The sequence below is a fragment of the Rana temporaria genome, chromosome 4 (genome assembly GCF_905171775.1).
Source record: "Rana temporaria chromosome 4, aRanTem1.1, whole genome shotgun sequence".
In the NCBI taxonomy this organism is placed as follows: Eukaryota; Metazoa; Chordata; class Amphibia; order Anura; family Ranidae; genus Rana; species Rana temporaria.
In genome coordinates this window covers 325,548,554-325,567,068 of record NC_053492.1, presented here as the reverse complement: position 1 = coordinate 325,567,068, position 18,515 = coordinate 325,548,554, and the positions used below count along the sequence as shown (strand labels likewise).

Sequence of the window (18,515 nt, the reverse complement as noted above, 5' to 3'; positions counted from 1 at the left end):
GAACATGTTCTCTATTTTCCTCGTTGTTCAATGAGGAAAGTCGGTCCCGCCGAGATCTCGGCGGCTTCCACACTGAACTCGACAAGGAACTCGAGTGTGTTTGGCACGTCGGTTCCTCGGACGTGTGTACGGGGCCTCATACATTATTTATATGTTTTCTTTTATATTGTTCAGATGATTTATAGTTATAGATTTATTCCCTTTTTTTTGCTTTATTTGTATTCATTTTTTCTCCTTTCTGTATGTAATGATCCGTTTGAGAATCCTATAATAGTCTTTTTCGCTATGGGCGCAGCACTGTATGCCCTCTAGGGCGAAAACATGTAGGACTACTAGCATGGGACACACACTTTAGCTCCTGCACGGTGTTGTTACTCTCCTTTTGTGATCATTTTTATTATATGTGCTTTTGTATAATTAGATTGTATTTATTATTAAACATTTATATTTTAGTACTACGTTTTTCTGAATGATTTCTGTGGTTCTGAACTCAATGATACAATCTACTGTATAAAATATATTTGAACTACCTAAAATGCATCCATAAAATCCATGCAATACCCCATTAATGGGGCTCTATATACATTTTTCTACCAGGGATGGAAATGCATTTGGCTATTACTCTTTGTTACAGTGCATTGCCCCATATACTTTTTTCTAGTTTTGATATACTTCACTATTGGAGCCATTTTATTTTTACATGTGGAGCAACCTTTGATATATTGGAAACACTGGTGGAATTTATCATTCCGTTTGGAGATTTATTCAGCTATATTGCCAAGCATGCGAGTGCAAGACATGTTCTATTGGTAAGCGCAATTCCTTAGGGTGTGGAGTCACTGAGCACTATGGTGTGGTGGAAGGTTTCAAGCAAGATTTCTTAAGAAGATTTTTTTGGACACTTTTTAAGTTTAATCACTTGGAATTTAATCACTTATGGACTTGGCTTGTTTAATATGATTAATTTCTCTTCCGTTCATGGACGGACACAGCAGCAATTGACCTTGGGATATTATGCTTCCTTTCAGGAGATTGATTAGGCAGAAAACAGCACGTTAAGTGTTTAAAAACACTCCACCAATACAGTACCTCCCAGGGGGTGGATCCTCATGCAGCCTCAGTTTTTTTTCTGCCTAGCGAAAGGAGATGACATGGTTCTTCTGGGCCCATGTGCTCTGGAGATTTTTTTTGCGATTTTCTCGCTTTTCTCTTTTCCTACATTTTTGGATCCTGGGATCTAACAATCAACTGCCGACTGGGTGACAGGTTGGATCCTCGATCCTTGTAGTCCCCCCATGTTCGGCCATCGAGCGTGTGCCGACCTTTAGCTACGCGCTGGGCAGCCACGACATGCCCCATTGCTCCAGGGGTGGCCGGTGAGCTATACGCTCCAGGGCACACATATGACAGGTCTTTATGTCGTGTCACACTGTTTCCCAGGCCGACAGCCATGCCATAACTGCGGGGACGTTGGTTCTGTCTGGAATGCCTCCAGCTGGTGGTCACAGGATGGGTAAGTAGCAGTCCCCTTGCCTTGGCATGGTGGTTCGGCTGGTGCATTCCTGGGAATGTCGATCGGGGGGGTCCGCCCTACTTTCCTCTCTCCCTTCCTCTCCCTCCTTCCCCACATTCTGGGTGGTCGGGTCCGTGAGGTGGGGGGGTCCGCCTTGGGGCTCTGTCCGGTGGCTGGGGCTGCAGCTGCTGTCGGGGTGCTGGGTGACTTTGATGCCGTGTATGTTCGGGGGGGGGGGGGGCCTGCGCGGTCCTGGATGTTTTGCTGTTTTTTACTGTGTGTTTTCACTGTGCACGGCCGCCATTTTGCCGATGACGGGCGCCTTTATTAACGATTTGGTGGCCATTTTCTTGTAGCCCGCATGCTGTTTTTTGCATGTCGGCGTCCATTTGAAATCAATCTGAATTTTATAAAATTTTTACTAGTACCCAAATATACATACATTAATGCTATGTCGTAACGACTAAACATACAGATATGTGATACATACTGTCCTAACTGAAACATCAAACAAACAGACATATAAAAAAAAAGAGAGAAGAAAAAAAAAATTAATAAATAAATAGATAACTAAAAAAATAAATAAAAAATAAATAACAAAAAAAAAAGAGAAAATAAAAGGGGGGAAAAAAAAGGGAAATATAACCAAACAGTAATAGTCCCACCACCATAGCTACTCATCGGTAAGGTTCCCTTTAACCCAGATTGGGAATTCATCTGATTTTCGAAACTCAGTCCATACAGACCAAATATGGGAGAACTGTTCTTCCCTTCCCATTTCCTGTGCCAATAGGCCTTCCAAATCTCTAGAACGATCCAATTCCTTTGCCCATTCCCCCAGGGAAGGTACTGACCTTGTCTTCCAATATCGAGGAATAACTACTCTGGCTGATGCAATGAAGTGTCCAAGCACCTCCTCTCTTGCCTTTTTTAAGGGACCTGGGATCATGTTTAGGAGAGCCACTCTGGGTGATGCGCAAATTACTGTATCCTCCAATTTTCCATATAAATCAAAAATTTGTTTCCAAAACCTTCTCACCGGGGGACAATCCCACCAGACATGTAGCATGCTACCCTTTGCCTCATGACAACGCCAACAGATGTCAGGTATATCTTGGTTGATTTGATGCATTATAGAAGGGCACCTATACCATCTACTCACCAGCTTATATGCCTTTTCTTGTGATCTTGTATCTATTGAGGTTTTATGAGTCAAAATAAAACTTTTTTGCCAGTCAGGTAAAGCTATATTCTCTTGGAGTTTCTTTCTCCCACTTCCGCGTGAACGGGGGGGGGGGGGGGGATCTGGATGGATTGAAAGCAATAGGATAGAGTATAATATAGAAATTTAATGTGATAATGGTTCTTCTTGTAAAAGCAAAGATCAAATGCAGTTGGTTCAGCATAGAAATCTTGTTTTGATGGAATTGATCATATATAGCATAAGGCTTGATTGTCTCTGCAACCACTGCGCAGGGTTATGGGAGGTTTAGGTTGATGGAAAATCTACCAGTGATAGTGAATCTGTCTGGAGAACTTGAGCAATTCTTTTATGTTCTTGTTTGTACCAAGGCCCGAACGTGATTGAGTGTAGGGCTGGTAGAAAATCCGGCGTTCCAAAAAAAGGGGTCATAGGGCTCAATTGTTTTGATATTTTATATATGGGTATCAATTGGTCCCATATATACAGTGTTTGTTTAGTAAGATCTACTGTATTGAAAGGCCTTTTCGAAGAATAGACAAGGTCCATGGAAGGGCGCATAAATCTATAGGATTCATATGGCCTTCCAATTGAACCCATTGCTTCGAGGCGGAGTGGGGAAACCAGTCAGTGATACGTGCTAATATAGTTGCTTTATGATAAATCAAAACATCTGGTACCCCCACTCCACCTTTGTTTTTTGGAAGAGATGGTGTACCGAAACTAATTCTTGACTGGACTGAATTCCAGATAAACTTAGAAAATAGCCGGTGAATTTTACAAAATAACACCAGCCGGAAGATGGATTGGGATTGTTTGGAACAGGTATAGAAGACAAGGGAGTATGTCCATCTTAAGGGTATTAATTCTGACAAACCAAGAGAGACGTTTGAGTGCATAAGATGTCAGAGTTGTTTGCATTTTATTGAGCATCGGGAGAAAGTTTAGGGAGTATAGTTGTGCTGATGACGCTGAAATACTAATCCCTAAGTATCGAATCGACTCCGTACACGTCCTAAATGGAAAGTTCTTCGATATTCGCTTCATTTTTGCTTGCGGGACAGATCTATTGAGAAGTTCTGATTTGTTACAATTAACTTTAAAATTGCTAACTTCGCTAAATCTCTGGAATTTTGAAAGTATAGATGGAATAGAGGTATGTGGTTTTGTTACAAATAATAATAAATCATCCGCAAATAGGGCCAATTTTTCATGTAAGGGGCCTACCTGAATGCCCGTTATGTTTTCATTTTGTCGCAGTGCATTTGCAATTTGTTCCATTGTTATAACATATAATAATGGTGAAAGAGGACATCCCTGACGTGTTCCATAGGAGATATGAAAAGTGGGGGACAATGATCCATTCACCCTAACTCTAGCCGAGGGCAATTGATATAGAGACATAATCCTTGCTATCATACAGGGACCCATGCCAATCTGTAGAAGGGAGGCTCGTAAAAACTTTCAACTAACCCGGTCAAACGCCTTTTCGGCATCGACTGTTAACAGACATGGAGGAATCTCTTGAGCGCGGGCATAGTCCGTCAGCAGGAGGGCTTTAAGCGTATTGTCTCTTGCCTCTCGACCACTAACAAAGCCAACCTGATCTAAATGGATTAATTGAGGCAATAGTGGTTGTAGACGGCCTGCTAATATTTTAGAAAATATTTTTACATCTACCCCAATTAGAGATAGAGATCTTTCGCTGTGCGCGAATTTCAGACCTATATCTGGTTTCGGGATAAATGAGATATGTGCTTCCAGCGTTTGTTTTGGAAAAGTAGATCCGTTCGCTATAGAATTAAATACCCTGGTTAGAAAGGGAGTAATAAGAGGAGAAAAATGTTTATAGAATTTTGGCGTAAAGCCATCATAGCTTAGACTTTTTCCTCCCGGGGTATTAACAATAGCCTTGGCAACCTCTTCTTCAGTGATTACGGTTTCCAATTCTTCTACTATATTTTCCGCCAAAGTAGGTATCGAAGTATCTGCTATATAGGATGTTACTTTATCCTCTTCATTATCAAGTGGGCTTGAAAGTTGGTTTGGGGGTATATTATATAAACTGGTAGAAATCACTAAATGTTTTCCTAATTAAAGAAGGTGAAGATATTATTTCACCATTTGAACCCTGAAGCTTTGAGATAAAAGTAGGAGTCTGGTGTGTATTTCGGGAACTAGTCAACGACTTTCCACGCTTCTCACTAAATTTATATTGGTATAACGCCACTTTGCTTGAATATGTGCGGGCTGAAGACTCATATAGTTTGCGCAGACATGTCCGTGCTGAAGCAACCTCCAGTAGAGTTTCTGTCGTATTTAATCTCTTATGTTCTGTTTCTAAGGTTCTAAGCTTTTGAAATGCCTTTGTAATATCTGCTGACCGCTTCTTTTTTCTTTTCTTTTTTTTTGAAATTTTTTATTTATCATCAAAAAAGCCGATCCGTGTGGACCAAGACCAAGCAAACATAACATTCGGGAACAACATTACCCTGAATCAGGTATGAAACAGCAAGATTGTACAGTCACATATACAGGTAAAAAACATCCTTCAGCTTACTAGTCTGAGACCGAAATCTCTCGTTCTGTCTTCGAGTCCCGTGAACCAGGCCCCCACGGGGCGGCTTCCCGACCCATTTTCCATTTTCTAGTGAAGATTAGAGTAGGGAAGAAAAAGGATAAAAGAAAGAGTAGATAGAGGTTAGGTAAAGGTTAGGTAAGAGTTGGGGGGGGGAGCTGCACGAGCAGGGCAAGCCCCAAAGGCGCCCTTAAGGGCGTAGTGAAGTGTTTAGTTCCCGTTTTGTTTCCTGGGGGATCAGGTCATCCCGACTGCTGGGGGTCTCCCTACTACCGGTCGAGTCGCCTGGTGGTCGTCCGTTTCCCTGAGTCTCTGTCCCTCCTCTGAAAATCTAAAAATGTTGTACAGTTGCCATGTGTCTGAGTATGTTTCCCTTCGCTGTTGGCTGGAAAGGACTAGATCCTCCATACGGCTGATCTCATCCACCTTGTTTAACCACATAGCCACAGTTGGCGGACGAGGGGACTTCCAGAGGAGAGGCACACAGGCCTTGGCAGCGTCCAAAAGGTGACGCACCACTGATTTTTTATATACTCTAGGTGATAAGTCGTTAGCATGTAGGAGGAAGTATGCCGGGTCCTTTGGGACCACACTGCCCGTGAATTGCTGGGTGACCCGGCGTACCTCACTCCAGAAGTCTCCAAGCCGCGGGCATGACCAGAAAATATGGAGCATGGTGCCTCTATCCTGTTGGCATCTCCAACAGGTAGCCGTGGCGTCAGGAAATAGTTTACTCAACAAGTCGGGGGTCCTATACCACCGCGTGAGTATTTTATAGTTTGTTTCTTGCGTTCTGGCGCATACCGATGATTTATGTGTGAAGCAAACTATGTTTTGCTTTTTGGTGGCTGAGAAATGCGTCCCCAAGTCCTCCTCCCATTTGGCTAGGGCTGGGATCTGGTAGTCCCCTGGCGGTGTGTTCAGTAACGTGTACATCTGGGACAGGGTGTGGGGGATTACCCCAGAGGTATTACATATGTCTTCCAAGGTCGTCAACGGTATTTGATCGGTCTGAGGTACCGGTATGCTGTTCAAGAAGTGGCGTAATTGTTGTGTTCTCAGGAAGTCAAGGCGGAATATGCCTTCAGGGTCCATCAGTTCTGCCGCTGATTTCCACCTCCCCCTGCACTAAAATGAGATGCCTGGAATAAATCAGCCCTCGCCAGGTCGAGAAATCTTCCGTCGTGGGTTCCTGGTTCAAAAAGGGGATGGTCAATAATCGGTCTCAGTAGGGAGTTCCGCGACGAGAGGGAGAACTTTTCAAAGAGGTCTGCACACATTCTAGTCGTCTGTCCTATCAAGGGATGTCGTGAGGTATGCGTGGGGAGTGATGCGTGGCCCCAAGGTGCACGTCGGAGAGGGGTCCTACACTGACTTTGTTCCACCTGTGTCCAGAGCTTAATGTGCCCATGCCTGCACCAGTCAATCAGCCTGACCAGATGTGCCGCATGGTAGTAGGTTTGTAAGTCCGGTAATGCAAGGCCGCCATTTAGCTTGGGGAGAGAGAGTACCTCTCTACGGAGTCTGGACTTTTTCCCTGCCCATAAGAAGTGGGAAAACATCGAGTGTAATTGACGGAAGTAGTCTCCCGGTATGCGAATCGGGATCGCCTGTAGGAGGTATAAAAATTTTGGTAGTATGGTTAGGATATTGCATCTACCTTGCCAGGAGTGAAGGCCTCCCTTCCACTGTGACAGCAGCTTCCGGACCTCTGCCAGAAGGGGGGGAAAGTTCTGCTTATACAGTTGTGACAGCGAGGGGGGGATGTGCGTGCCTAGGTATTTTAATGCGACCTCCGTCCATTTGAATCTAAAAGTATTTTTAAGCCGTGTGAGCTGGTGCTGTGGAAGCCCCACCCCCATCGCCTCCGATTTTGTCATGTTGATCTTCAAGTTTGAGAGCTTCCTGTAAGCCTCAAACTCTCGGAGGAGAGCTGGGAGTGACGTGTCTGGGTTCGTAAGTGTGAAGAGTAGATCGTCCGCGTAGGCGGAGACCTTGTACTGTGTTTCTGCGACTTGTATTCCCGTGATTGCGTGATTTTGGCGCACACGGCACAAGAAGGGTTCAAGAGAAAGTGCAAAGAGCAGGGGTGAGAGGGGGCACCCCTGTCTCGTCCCATTGGAAATGGGGAAAGCCTCCGACAGCACCCCGTTCACACAAACCCTCGCCGTCGGTCCCCTGTTAATTGCCGCCACCCAGTTCCCCATTTTCTCTCCTAACCCCACATGTTCTACAGTGGACATCATGAACTGCCAGTCTACCCGGTCAAATGCCTTTTCGGCATCTGTCCCTATAAACAGGCTAGGTATTTTGCTGGAGGAGGCAATATGCAGTAGGTTAAGTACCTTTACCGTGTTGTCCCGGGCCTCCCTAGTGGGTACAAAACCCACCTGATCCAAGTGTATTAAGTGGGGGAGGTGGCTCTGCAGCCTGGAGGCTAAAATTTTGGTGTACAGCTTGAGGTCAGTGTTGAGGAGGGAGATGGGGCGGTAGCTTCCGCAGTTAGTAGGGTCCTTACCTTCTTTTGGGATTACGGAAATTTGAGCCTGTAGTGTGGTGACATGAAAGGATTTCCCTGAGCCTAGTTCATTGAACAGTCTCACTAAATGTTGGCCTACTGACGGAAACAGTGTTCTGTAGTATGCCACTGTGAGGCCGTCTGGGCCAGGGGTTTTACCTGGTTTGGCTGACTTCAGTGCCCCTTGTATCTCAGGGAGGGTAATGGGGTCTTCCAGACTTTCCCGCGCCTCAGACGATAGGGCGGGCATTAGGGACTCGGAGATATATGTTCTTATTCCTTCCTGTGTAGGAGGGGGCTTTGTCAGATTATAAAGGGAGCTGTAGTACCGGCGGAATTCTCGCGTAATTTGTTGGGGAGTGGATTGTTTCTGTCCCCCTGGGGATAGCACATGGGGTACGTATGAGGCCAGGCGACGCACGCGTAGAGTGTTGGCTAGCAGCCTACCACATTTATTTCCTGATTCGTAGGTGAAACGTCGGCATGTTTGCAGCGCCGCTTTGGCTTTAAAGTGTAATAGGTCTGTTATCTGAGTGCGAACAACATCGAGTTCTGCTCCTGACTGTCTGTTTGGCGTCACCTTGTGCGTCATTTCTAATGTCTGTAATTTGTCCAAAAGCAGGTTCAGTTGTGCCATACGTTCCTTTTTGAGGCGCGCGCCGTGTTTGATCAAAAGTCCACGTACTACCGCTTTATGGGCTTCCCACACTACCCCCACGTCGCTGTCAGGTGTTGTGTTGGTGGAGAAGGAGTGTCCCAGCTCACTCACCACCTCTGTCATAACTTCGGTATTCTGTAGGAGACTCTCAACCTCCATACTGGCCTCTGATCTTTCGTCTTGTCAAAAATTGAGTACTTCAGAGTGATCGGGGCGTGGTCCGACCACGTAATCGACCCGATAGTGGCCTCCCGAATCGCGTCTAGTTGTCCGTGGGGTAGCAGAAAATAGTCGAGTCTCGAATACATCTGGTGGGGCTTAGAAAAAAAGGTGTAATCCCTGTCTCCAGGGTGTAGGAGTCGCCAGGCGTCAACTAATTGCATGCTGTGCAGGGAGGCGTCAATCCGTTTGAGAGTGTCACGCGTCAGGGCTGATGTTCCCGTGGATGTGTCTTCGGTCGGAATTAGGGCGACGTTCAGGTCCCCCCCCACTATCAATTGGCCCTCTGTGAAGCGGCCAAGCTGTCTCAGCCGTTTCCTGAGAAAGACGTCCTGTTGGGTATTTGGGGCGTAAAAGTTAGCGAGTGTCACCGTCTTGTCTCCTACCTTGCCCTTCAGGAAGAGAAAGCGCCCTTCCCTGTCTGTCAGGGCATCCATGGGCGTCCGCGGCACTCTCGCCGAGATCAAAATAGACACTCCCCTAGATTTGGCCTCTGAGTACTGAGAATGATGTGCTATCGGGTAAAATCTGTTTTGCAAGTATGGTAGTCTACTTTCTTTAAAGTGCGTTTCCTGTAGGAGGACGACATCAGCTCCCATGCGTCGCATGTCTTGTAACACCATACGCCTCTTTTCGGGCGTGTTCAGGCCCTTCACATTAAGCGAAATCACGGTAAGGATGTCCATGCTCGTGCAGCAGGAGGGGGGGGTTTAGAAGTGGGGGTCAGGAATAGCTGACCGGCGCAAAGGTTTGGGCCGCCTACACGACGCCCGAGGTTATTGAAGTGGGGAAGAGGAGTGGGAAAGGTAGGGTTGGGTAGTGGGTAGAAAAAGAAGAGAGAGAGTAGATAGAAGAGGAAAGCAAATTCAGATGGCAGGCTCCAGGTGGGGCCTCCAGACAAAGAATACTAAGGTAGCCGAGATCGGCTGTATACACTCTTCGGGAGTATCCCGAACACCGAGTGTCGTCCTAAGTAGGGAAGGTGGGCTAAACAGAGGCCGAGAGCGAGCCCCCGACCCTCTCCACCCATCCCCGGCCAAAACATGTATTATGAAAAAAGGTCAAATCTATAACCGACATCATACACTATATGTATCCATAACTGCAGGACTTTCATTAACTAAAACATTTAAGTGCAGAGAACAGAACAATGCAAACAATGCAATTGGGACGTTACATTATCCATAAGGTTACGAGATCAAAATCCCAAACCCTCTGTGACAGATACTGCCCAGTTCTCCAACCCAGAACCCGCTCCCCACCCCGCCAACCCCATGCCAGGCCAGCCCCCCTCCCGGGGACCGGGCAATAGGCCGAGAGGTAGGTATAAATGGTCCCTTATATAACATCCATGGTTGCCTCTTCACAGTGTCAAGTCTTGCAGCCTTAGGAGGGACCATGGCAAAGTGAAGCGTCCCTGTGTCGCCCAGGGGTCCCCAGAGGGGGTGCCCCCAGACTTTCCTTCTCAGGCCCCTCGGGAATCCCTCCCCCCCCCAACAAAGCCCCCACGTCCTCGAGGGAGCCCCCCATCCCAGAACCAAGGCCTCAAAATCCTGGGGATGCCAGTTTCCTGACCACCAGACCCTGCGTCTCTAGCAGCAACGGTTCTCCCGTCCCCCCCCCCAGGCGCCACAGACCATATCAACCCCCCGACCCCACCCGTGGCAGTTTTTTCTCCAGGGAGGCATATACATTCCCTGCGGTGGCTCCGCATCACATAACCCAGGCCAACTGGTGGGGGATCCCCCCAAAGTGTCGGCGAGGGCATCCCGGCCGGGAGTCCCCACATCCGGGCCAACTGAGTCTGCCATGTTGCAGGGATCATCAAGGGGGGGCATCCCCAGTTCGTGGTCAGTCAGGGAGGGGGATTATTAGACACAGAGGTCTGGCGCCATCCACCCGCCGGGTATCCGAAATGGGGGGGCAGAGGGAGGCGAAAAAGGGGGCCGGGAAGGGGGGGGCAGTGGGGATCAAACCCCGAGGGAGTCACAGTGCACATAGCCATTACACAGTACATCGGGGGGGATCGGGGGTCATCAAGGGGTATCGTAACGGATCTCTGGGGGTCTCCGCGGTGCGGGCAACTTGCGGGCAGTGGTAAACAGCGAAGAGGGGGGGGAGTCAATCGTATGGCCTACGGCCTACTCACGTCCCGCTCCACCTCGCGCAGAATGGCGTCTCCTCCTGCCTCTCTGAGGCCTCTGCATCTGGGGGCCCCGATAGGCCGCAGCGCCGGAACGGCCGGTTTGGCGGGGGATGAACTGTAGCCAGTCCGGCACCTGTATCGGTTCTGCACCCAAGTATCTGAACAGGGCGGGTAGATCTGCGACGGTCTGGAGCGAGAAGGCAGTGTTGTCCTTACGAAAGGTGACTGCCAGCGGGTAGCCCCAGCGATACGTGTGACCCGTTTGCCTGGCCAGGTCCAGCACAGGCCATAGCATGGCTCTTCGGCGTAGAGTCGCCCTTGAGAGGTCCGGGAGGATACGTACTTGGGCCCCGTCCACATCGAGGTCTCCTAGGTCCCATGCCCGCCGCAGGATGTCTTCCTTCTGACCATATCGGTGTAGGCGGCATACCACGTCCCGCGGCCTGTCTTGACCCGCCGGTTTGGGCCACAGCGCCCTGTGCGCTCTGTCCACCACTACCTCCGCCTCCGGGTCTTCTAGGACCAGCCTGAAGATGCTCAGGACCTTGGCCCCTACATCTTCCCCCTCTTCGGGTTCGGGGATGCCGCGGAGCCGCAGGTTATTGCGGCGGCTCCTGTCTTCCACATCCTCCAGGTGGAGCTGTAACGAGATGGCGGCCTCCTGGTGACGGTCCCGGGCTTGCTCCAATGCCGCCACGCGGTCCGCCAACGAGGAAACAGTTTCCTCTCCCGAGGTGACCCGGTCGTTCAGTGTCGAGACCTCCCCCCGCACCTCCTGGATGTCTCGCCTGTGGGTTTCCTCTAGGCGGAGGATCAGGGCCTCAATGTCGGTTCTGGTTGGTAAGGCTTGCAGTATGGCTCTCACGTCCGAATGTAGGCCGGCGAGCTCCGGGGTCTGAGCGGATGACATGTCGCTTTGTAAATTATTCTCCGGGGGCTGGTGTGGAAAGGTCATCCAGTCCTCCAGATCCTCCAGCTTCCAGTATCTGTTCTCGTGGAGTTTCTCCGTCCGGTTGTGCGGGACCTCGTGGCTCAGGTAGGCCGGAATCCGGGGGTAACTCCTGCAGAGTCTTAAAATATTTCTGGATTTCTCCTGAGATCTTCCCCGCCGGGGTCCCCCTCGTTGCTGCTCTTGTCCCGTACCTTTTGGCAGTGTTCATGCCGGTATTATTCTATTTTTGGCCAAAAACAGGGGATCAGGCTGGGAGCTCTGATGTAAAGCAGCTTCACTCAGCCATGTCCAGGCCACGCCCCCCCCCGCTTCTTTTTTCATTCGGGCACCTAGTTGAATAAAAGACCCTCTCAAAACTGCTTTCATAGCTTCCCATTGAGTGGGGAGTGTCGTGGAATCTAGGGCATGGTCTGACAAGAAATTTTAGATAGTTTCCGCTATATGATTAGAGCATTCTGTATTCTCTAATAATGCATCATTTAAGCGCCACGTCCATTCTCTAGGTGGGACTGAGGGGATATTAAGCTTAAAAAAAAAAGGTGCATGATCTGATCAAACCATTGTACCAATATCACATGTTGGTGACCAATCCAGACAATTATGGTCCACAAAAAAATAATCAATTCGACTATAGGATTGATGGACCGTTGAAAAGTATGTATAGTCTCTTGATTTAGGATGTAGTATCCTCCAAACATCTATCAAATGATAATCATAAAGAGTACTCTTCAATGTCTTCAACCTAGATACTGAAACTGCCGTTCTTAATGAGGAGGTATCTAATTGCGGGTCCATTGGAAGATTAAAGTCTCCCCCCAGAATAAGTCTCCCCTCCATGAAGCCAGACAATATTTCCAAATATCTCATTGCTGTTTGGCTTTGATTGGTATTTGGCAGATATATGTTTGCCACTGTAAATTTAATTCCCCACAGGGAAAACTTAACAAAAACGTACCTTCCCTGAGGGTCTACCATATTGTCAATTAATTCAATAGGCAGGGTCTTATGGAACGCGATAGAGACTCCTTTAGTCTTCTGTTCTGGATTAGTACTATGGAACCACTGATTGAAGTGTCCGCTGGGGCAGGTGGGGAGGAAATCAGTCTGAAAATGAGTTTCTTGAAGAAAAAGCAGATTAACTTTATGTTTGTGCATTTGGTATTAAATCTGCCCTCTCTTAGAAGCTATGTTTAGGCCTTTAACATTATAAGAGCATATATTTAACACTGGTTGAGACACCATTGTAGTAGCCATGGTGGAGAGAAGGAAAAAAAGTAAGAAAGAAAGAAAAAAAAAAAGATGGAAGGGAAAAACGGGAAAAAGGAAAAGGGCGTCTCTAAGAGACCCTAATGTACCAACTTATGCAGTACACTGTGAGATATTTCACACAATAGGCACAAACTGTGCCTAGCCTATATAGGGAATGAACAACAATACAAAACAATAAAAAAAGAAAAAGAAATCAAAAACACAAATTTGACAGAACCACGAGATGCGCTCCCTGCGCCATCGCAGACATTCAATCATTATTGAAATTAAGAAAAAGTGTATACCTGATCAATTCACTAGTTATTCTGAGAAGCTAATTAGCCTATACCACAGAGATTGTATCCCCTTATGTTCGAGTGGGTTAAGGTACATATCCCATCATATAGCAGGGCTCAAAATTTCACTTCTTTGCTCGCATTTTGCGAGTGGAATTCAGTCCAGGGCGAGTGAGGAGCGGGGTGAACCAGGCTGACAGTTTCCTGGCTGAAGCGATCAGCCAGAAACTGTCAGCCGAAGGACACAGAGAGCGGCAGGGCTGGACTGCCCTTTGAGCCAAGGCAGCAGCGCTCTCCTTCTCCCCCTCTTGTATCACACACAGCGGGCATCTTCCACTGTGTGTCATGGAGCGGGGTCTGTGTTTGGCGACGCAATGTGACAACATGGTCTCGCCCCCCCAGCTAATGTGATAGTAGATTGAATCGTTGTTCTGCCTATCACATTAGCCGGTCTAGGGGGGCGGGACCTTATCACACAGTGCCGCCAAACACAAACCCCGCTCCATGACACACAGTGGAAGATGCACGCTGTGTGTGTGTGCAGGGCCGGATTCCAGACACTTGGAGCGGGTACTGGCCAGCCGGGACATCTCTGAGGGGTGTGATTTGGCCATGGCTGCGATCACACTGACACAATAATAACCAGCGACACGATCCGATCACCGAACCGAACTGCTGGCCGCCGCTCACTGACAGCTAACTTTCCGGAGCAGGGGCAGAGACCAGAGGACCACCTAGATGGAGGGGCGCAGGATAGGAAGCTGTCCTAGTGGACGAGGAGCAGGAGAGGAGGATGTCCTAGCAGGAAGGGCGGAGCGGATGAGGTAAGCCTTCGTACCAGACTTGAAACCCCTCTCTAGTGGGAGGGAGGAGCGGAAGGTAGCCCTATTGGGAGCGGCGAATAAGGGAAGGCCGCCCTTGTAGGAGGGGTGATTAAAAGGGGTGGAGCAGGAGGCCATCCTATCGGGAAAGTCCTAGTAGGAGGGGCTGAGCCTACCTGTCCGCCCCGCCCTCTGCACACTGGTGTCCTCGGGAGGAGAACTGGGGATGGAATGGAAGGAGGAGCCGGGCAGGATAAACATGTCTGAGCAGAAATGTAGAAGAGCCGGAGTGAGCAATGTTCTCTGATATTCTGTCAAATTATGTCCAATTGAAGTCATTGTATGAGGACCAATGTGCGGGAAACCAGCCACAGCCTGCTGTCTTTTACCCTATAATGACCGGCTGTGTGTGGGAGCAACAAGGCTGCATAGGTCCCCTCCATTAGATTGCCTTAATGTATTTGTTCCCCTATCAGAATTCCCTCTTCATATCAGTGTCCCCACTAAAGTTACCTGTTTACCCGTTCAGCGAATACTTGCCCGCCAAGCGCCATCACCCTTGCTCTGCCTCTGGGCCCCCTCCAGGACGAGACTACAGTGCTAAGCAGAATATTTGACTCAAAGGTATTTAATTCCTTGCAGGGTATGCTGCATAATGCATATATCTACATTTATTATTGTATAAAAAACAGTGCACAAATACACTAGAAATGTCTTCAATAACACACAGTGTTGCGGCAATTGATTGGGGCACAGTAATGCGGCAATTGATGGGACACAGTAATGCGGCAATTGATGGGACACAGTAATGCTGCAATTGATGGGACACAGTAATGCAGCAATTGATGGGACACAGTAATGTGGCAATTGATGGGGCAAAGTAATGCGACAATTGATGGGACACAGTAATGTGGCAATTGATGGGGCAAAGTAATGCAGCAATTGATGGGACACAGTAATGTGGCAATTGATGGGGCAAAGTAATGCGGCAATTGATGGGGCACAGTAATGCGGCAATTGATGGGGCACAGTAATGCGGCAATTGATGGGGAAAAGTAATGCGGCAATTGATGGGGCACAGTAATGCGACAATTGATGGGGCACAGTAATGCGGCAATTGATGGGGCACAGTAATGCGGTAATTGATGGGGCACAGTAATGCGGTAATTGATGGGGCACTGTAAGGCTGCAAGTGATGGGGCACTGTAAGGCTGCAAGTGATGGGGCACTGTAAGGCTGCGTTCACGGGCACACTGAGGCTGCACAGATGGGTACTGATATGCTTTGTTACTATTGTTAAAGTTGTTAATATTTATTTTTGGAACTTATTTCTGCTTAAAATATTTAACAGTGTAATTTCATGAGATAATTTACAAGGGCGTGTTTAGGGGCGGACTTAGGGGTGGGGCAGGGGAGGTGTTGGGTGGGGCAACTGGTGGCGAGTAACTCTTAAGGCCTGGCTAGTGGCTCAGGACTTGAAATTTTGAGCCCTGATATAGTTTCCTACTTACAACTAAACAAAAAACATTTAATGTATAAATTTCCCTCTACCTTACCCTTTCCCTCCCCCAGCCCTCCCCCCCCCCCCAAATCTCATATACGGTATATATATATGCCTACATATCTCGCACACACCTGTGATCATATAGAAGCAGGAGAAAAAAAATAATAATTTATAAAACCCCACCTAATTTGAATGATACATTATTCCTCCCTCTCCTCCCCCACACAAGTAAAGAAAAAAAAACTCCAAGTCTGATCGTTTCACCGTAGTCCCACTATAGGTCACTATCTGTCCAACAGGTAAAGATCAAACAGAAATCCAACCAAGTCTAATCGTTTCACCGTATTAATCTCATTATGGGTCGCTATAGGGCCAACGGATAAGAATAACTGGGGGGAGGGAGGGGAGGGCAGGAAAAAAACGAACTTTAAAAAATTCCAACTTTATTCTAACTAGTTGGTCCCTTGATTAACATCTTGAATCCCAGATCGAGATCTAACACTTCCCTGTTGCTGAGTATTGGTGACAGATAGTCTTCCTGGCTGACGGTGCTCCTCTGGTGGATCAAGCCAATTTGGGACAGGAATATGATTTTGTCCAAGAAAATCAAAAAATGCTGGAAGAAGTTCTGGTTCATAGAGGACGAACGTCTTGTATCCCTTTGTTACTTGTATACTAAAAGGGTGACCCCAAGTATAAGTAGCACCTGATTGGTGAATTAAATCTAGTAGAGGATGAAGCATCCTTCACATATACAGTGTATTCCTAGATAGGTCTGGGTATAGGTGAATAGTAGAGTTTTCATTGACGACCGGGCCGTGACTCCAAGCCTTGCGCATGATTTCCTCCTTTAGTGTGTAGTAATGCACTTGACATACTACATCTCTAGGGCGGCTGGCCTGATCCCTCATTCCTCTCCCCACTCGGTGTACTCTGTCTAGTTCAATATTAGAATCGGTCTCCCTACCCAAAACCTGATTAAGAATAGCAACCAATTTAGGATTTAAATTAGCGCCTGAAATATCCTCTGGGATCCCTTTTAGACGGATGTTATGTCTCCGGTTGCGATTTTCGCTATCTTCAATGCGTAGTTGGTGTTGACGAAGACGGTGTAGGTTTACATAGGATGCGGTCTCCAGAGCAGTAATGCGTGCAGCATGGTCTTCTTGTGTATGGGCAATCCCAGATACTGCATTATTGGTAACCGTTACTTGTTCTCTAAGTGTGCTTACTTCGGAATGAATAGATGATTCAATTTTTATTGCCCATGATTCAAAATCTGCCCGAAATGCAGAGATTAAAGCAGCTGTTTCAGAGCCCGAGCCTAAGGGGTCCCTTGACGTTCCTTGCTGTGTTGTGGCTAGACCCTTCCCGTTATGTACAGAAGGGGGGGTAACGCCATGTCTATAGGCCTAGCCTGATTAACATTGTCCATGTATGGTACATCTGCTACAACTGCTCCAGCTATCGTTGTTGCCATGTCTGTTACCTTGTCTGCCCTTACAGCCTCCTCCCCTACAGACTCCTCAATTTTATCGATTTTATCCATTTTGTTAGACTTGTTAGATTTATCAGCTTTAGTTTTATCAGCAGTTTTATCAACAGTTTTATCAATGGATAACATGCTTTCTTTATCTAACTGGAACGGTGGAAGAGACTGAAAGGCAGCGACTGCTGCCGCGGCCGCCGCTGCCCTAGTAGATAGAGAAAATCTTGTCTTACCCGAAGCCATCTTATCTCTATCGCTGGGACTAGCTGAGTTTTCAATATTGCACAGGGGTAGGTAGAAAAAAAAGGAATAACGGGGTATGGAGAACACCGCTGTAGACCAACCACTGTAGTGTAGTCCAGGGACTCCACGGGGATTCCCTACTCCCCCCTCACCACCGCGAGCAGCAACTCAGCGTCAGCTGGTAAGAGTCGGCAGGAGAGTTTTTTTTTCTGGCTTGTAGGCTTCACCCGATTACGCCCGCCTGCACCCAGGCAGCGCTAGCTAGTTAGCTGACACCAACACTGACCTCCCGATGCAGAGATGAAGCACCCTCGTCCGCATCCACACGCCGCCTGCAGACCCCTCCAGTCCAAGGCAACAGCACGGCTTCGTAGAATGTAGAGCGGAGTGGGACGGACGCCAGAACACACACCAGCGAATGGGACAGGTACAGCTAGTAGGTCAGGTGGCGTCCGACTTCGGCGGACAGCAGCTCCGGTCTATAAGTCACAAGTGAGGAGTCTGACAGCACAGCAACAGTGGTGAGCAGCTTGCGAGAGGTGTTTTTCCCACCCCTGGGATTGGCCGCAGAAATTTTTTTCTGTTCCAAAATGCTTTGCAGTCCGTTATCCGTTTTGAGGATGACTTCCTAAAAAAGTGGACCTCTCCTCCGTCAGTGGACCCCCCTGTGTCCAGACTGAACAAGGCGACCACGTTTCCTGTGGAAGGGGCTCCCGCTTTTAAGGACCCCACAGATAGGAGAGCTGAGGCTGTGGCCCGCTCCATGTTCACAGTGGTGGGGTCGGCGGTGAGTTTTTCCCACCCCTCGATTTTTTTTTTTTTTTTTTTATAAAGGAGAAACCGGTCCGGCCGGACCTTAACATTACAGTCAACGCATCAACATTGGCATGGGGTAAGAAACATTTACATTGCACATATGGTTCAATACATGGTGAACGACTCAGCTGATCTCCCGCTGGGCTCGCTCCCCTCATAGTAGGTCGCGGTGGCCCAGACGGGTGGGTCGTCGGGAGTTCTTACACGCCCCAGCACCTAGCCCAACGGGGCCTTTTCCGTCAATTCGTATCAAAGGTTGCACTGACTCCCATTTGTAACAAAAGTCTGTGTAGCTGGGTCCAAACGTTCCAGT

The 18,515-nt window shown here is 48.0% G+C and overlaps 1 protein-coding gene across 6 annotated transcripts in view; it reads left to right on the top strand.

Moving 5' to 3' along the window:
* The window catches only part of LOC120937451, a 499,763-nt gene that overhangs the window by 197,011 nt on the left and 284,237 nt on the right, over window positions 1–18,515 (top strand). For 4 of the 6 annotated variants that reach the window (XM_040350703.1, XM_040350702.1, XM_040350701.1 and 1 more), the window contains exon 3: window positions 5,153–5,215. The exons of 1 other annotated variant lie outside the window; for it this stretch is intronic. In XM_040350703.1, coding sequence (XP_040206637.1) covers window positions 5,153–5,215 — 63 coding nt within the window. Of the gene's footprint in view, window positions 1–708; window positions 810–5,152; window positions 5,216–18,515 lie in introns of all 6 variants that reach the window. One more of the 6 variants, XM_040350705.1, reaches the window with a different exon arrangement.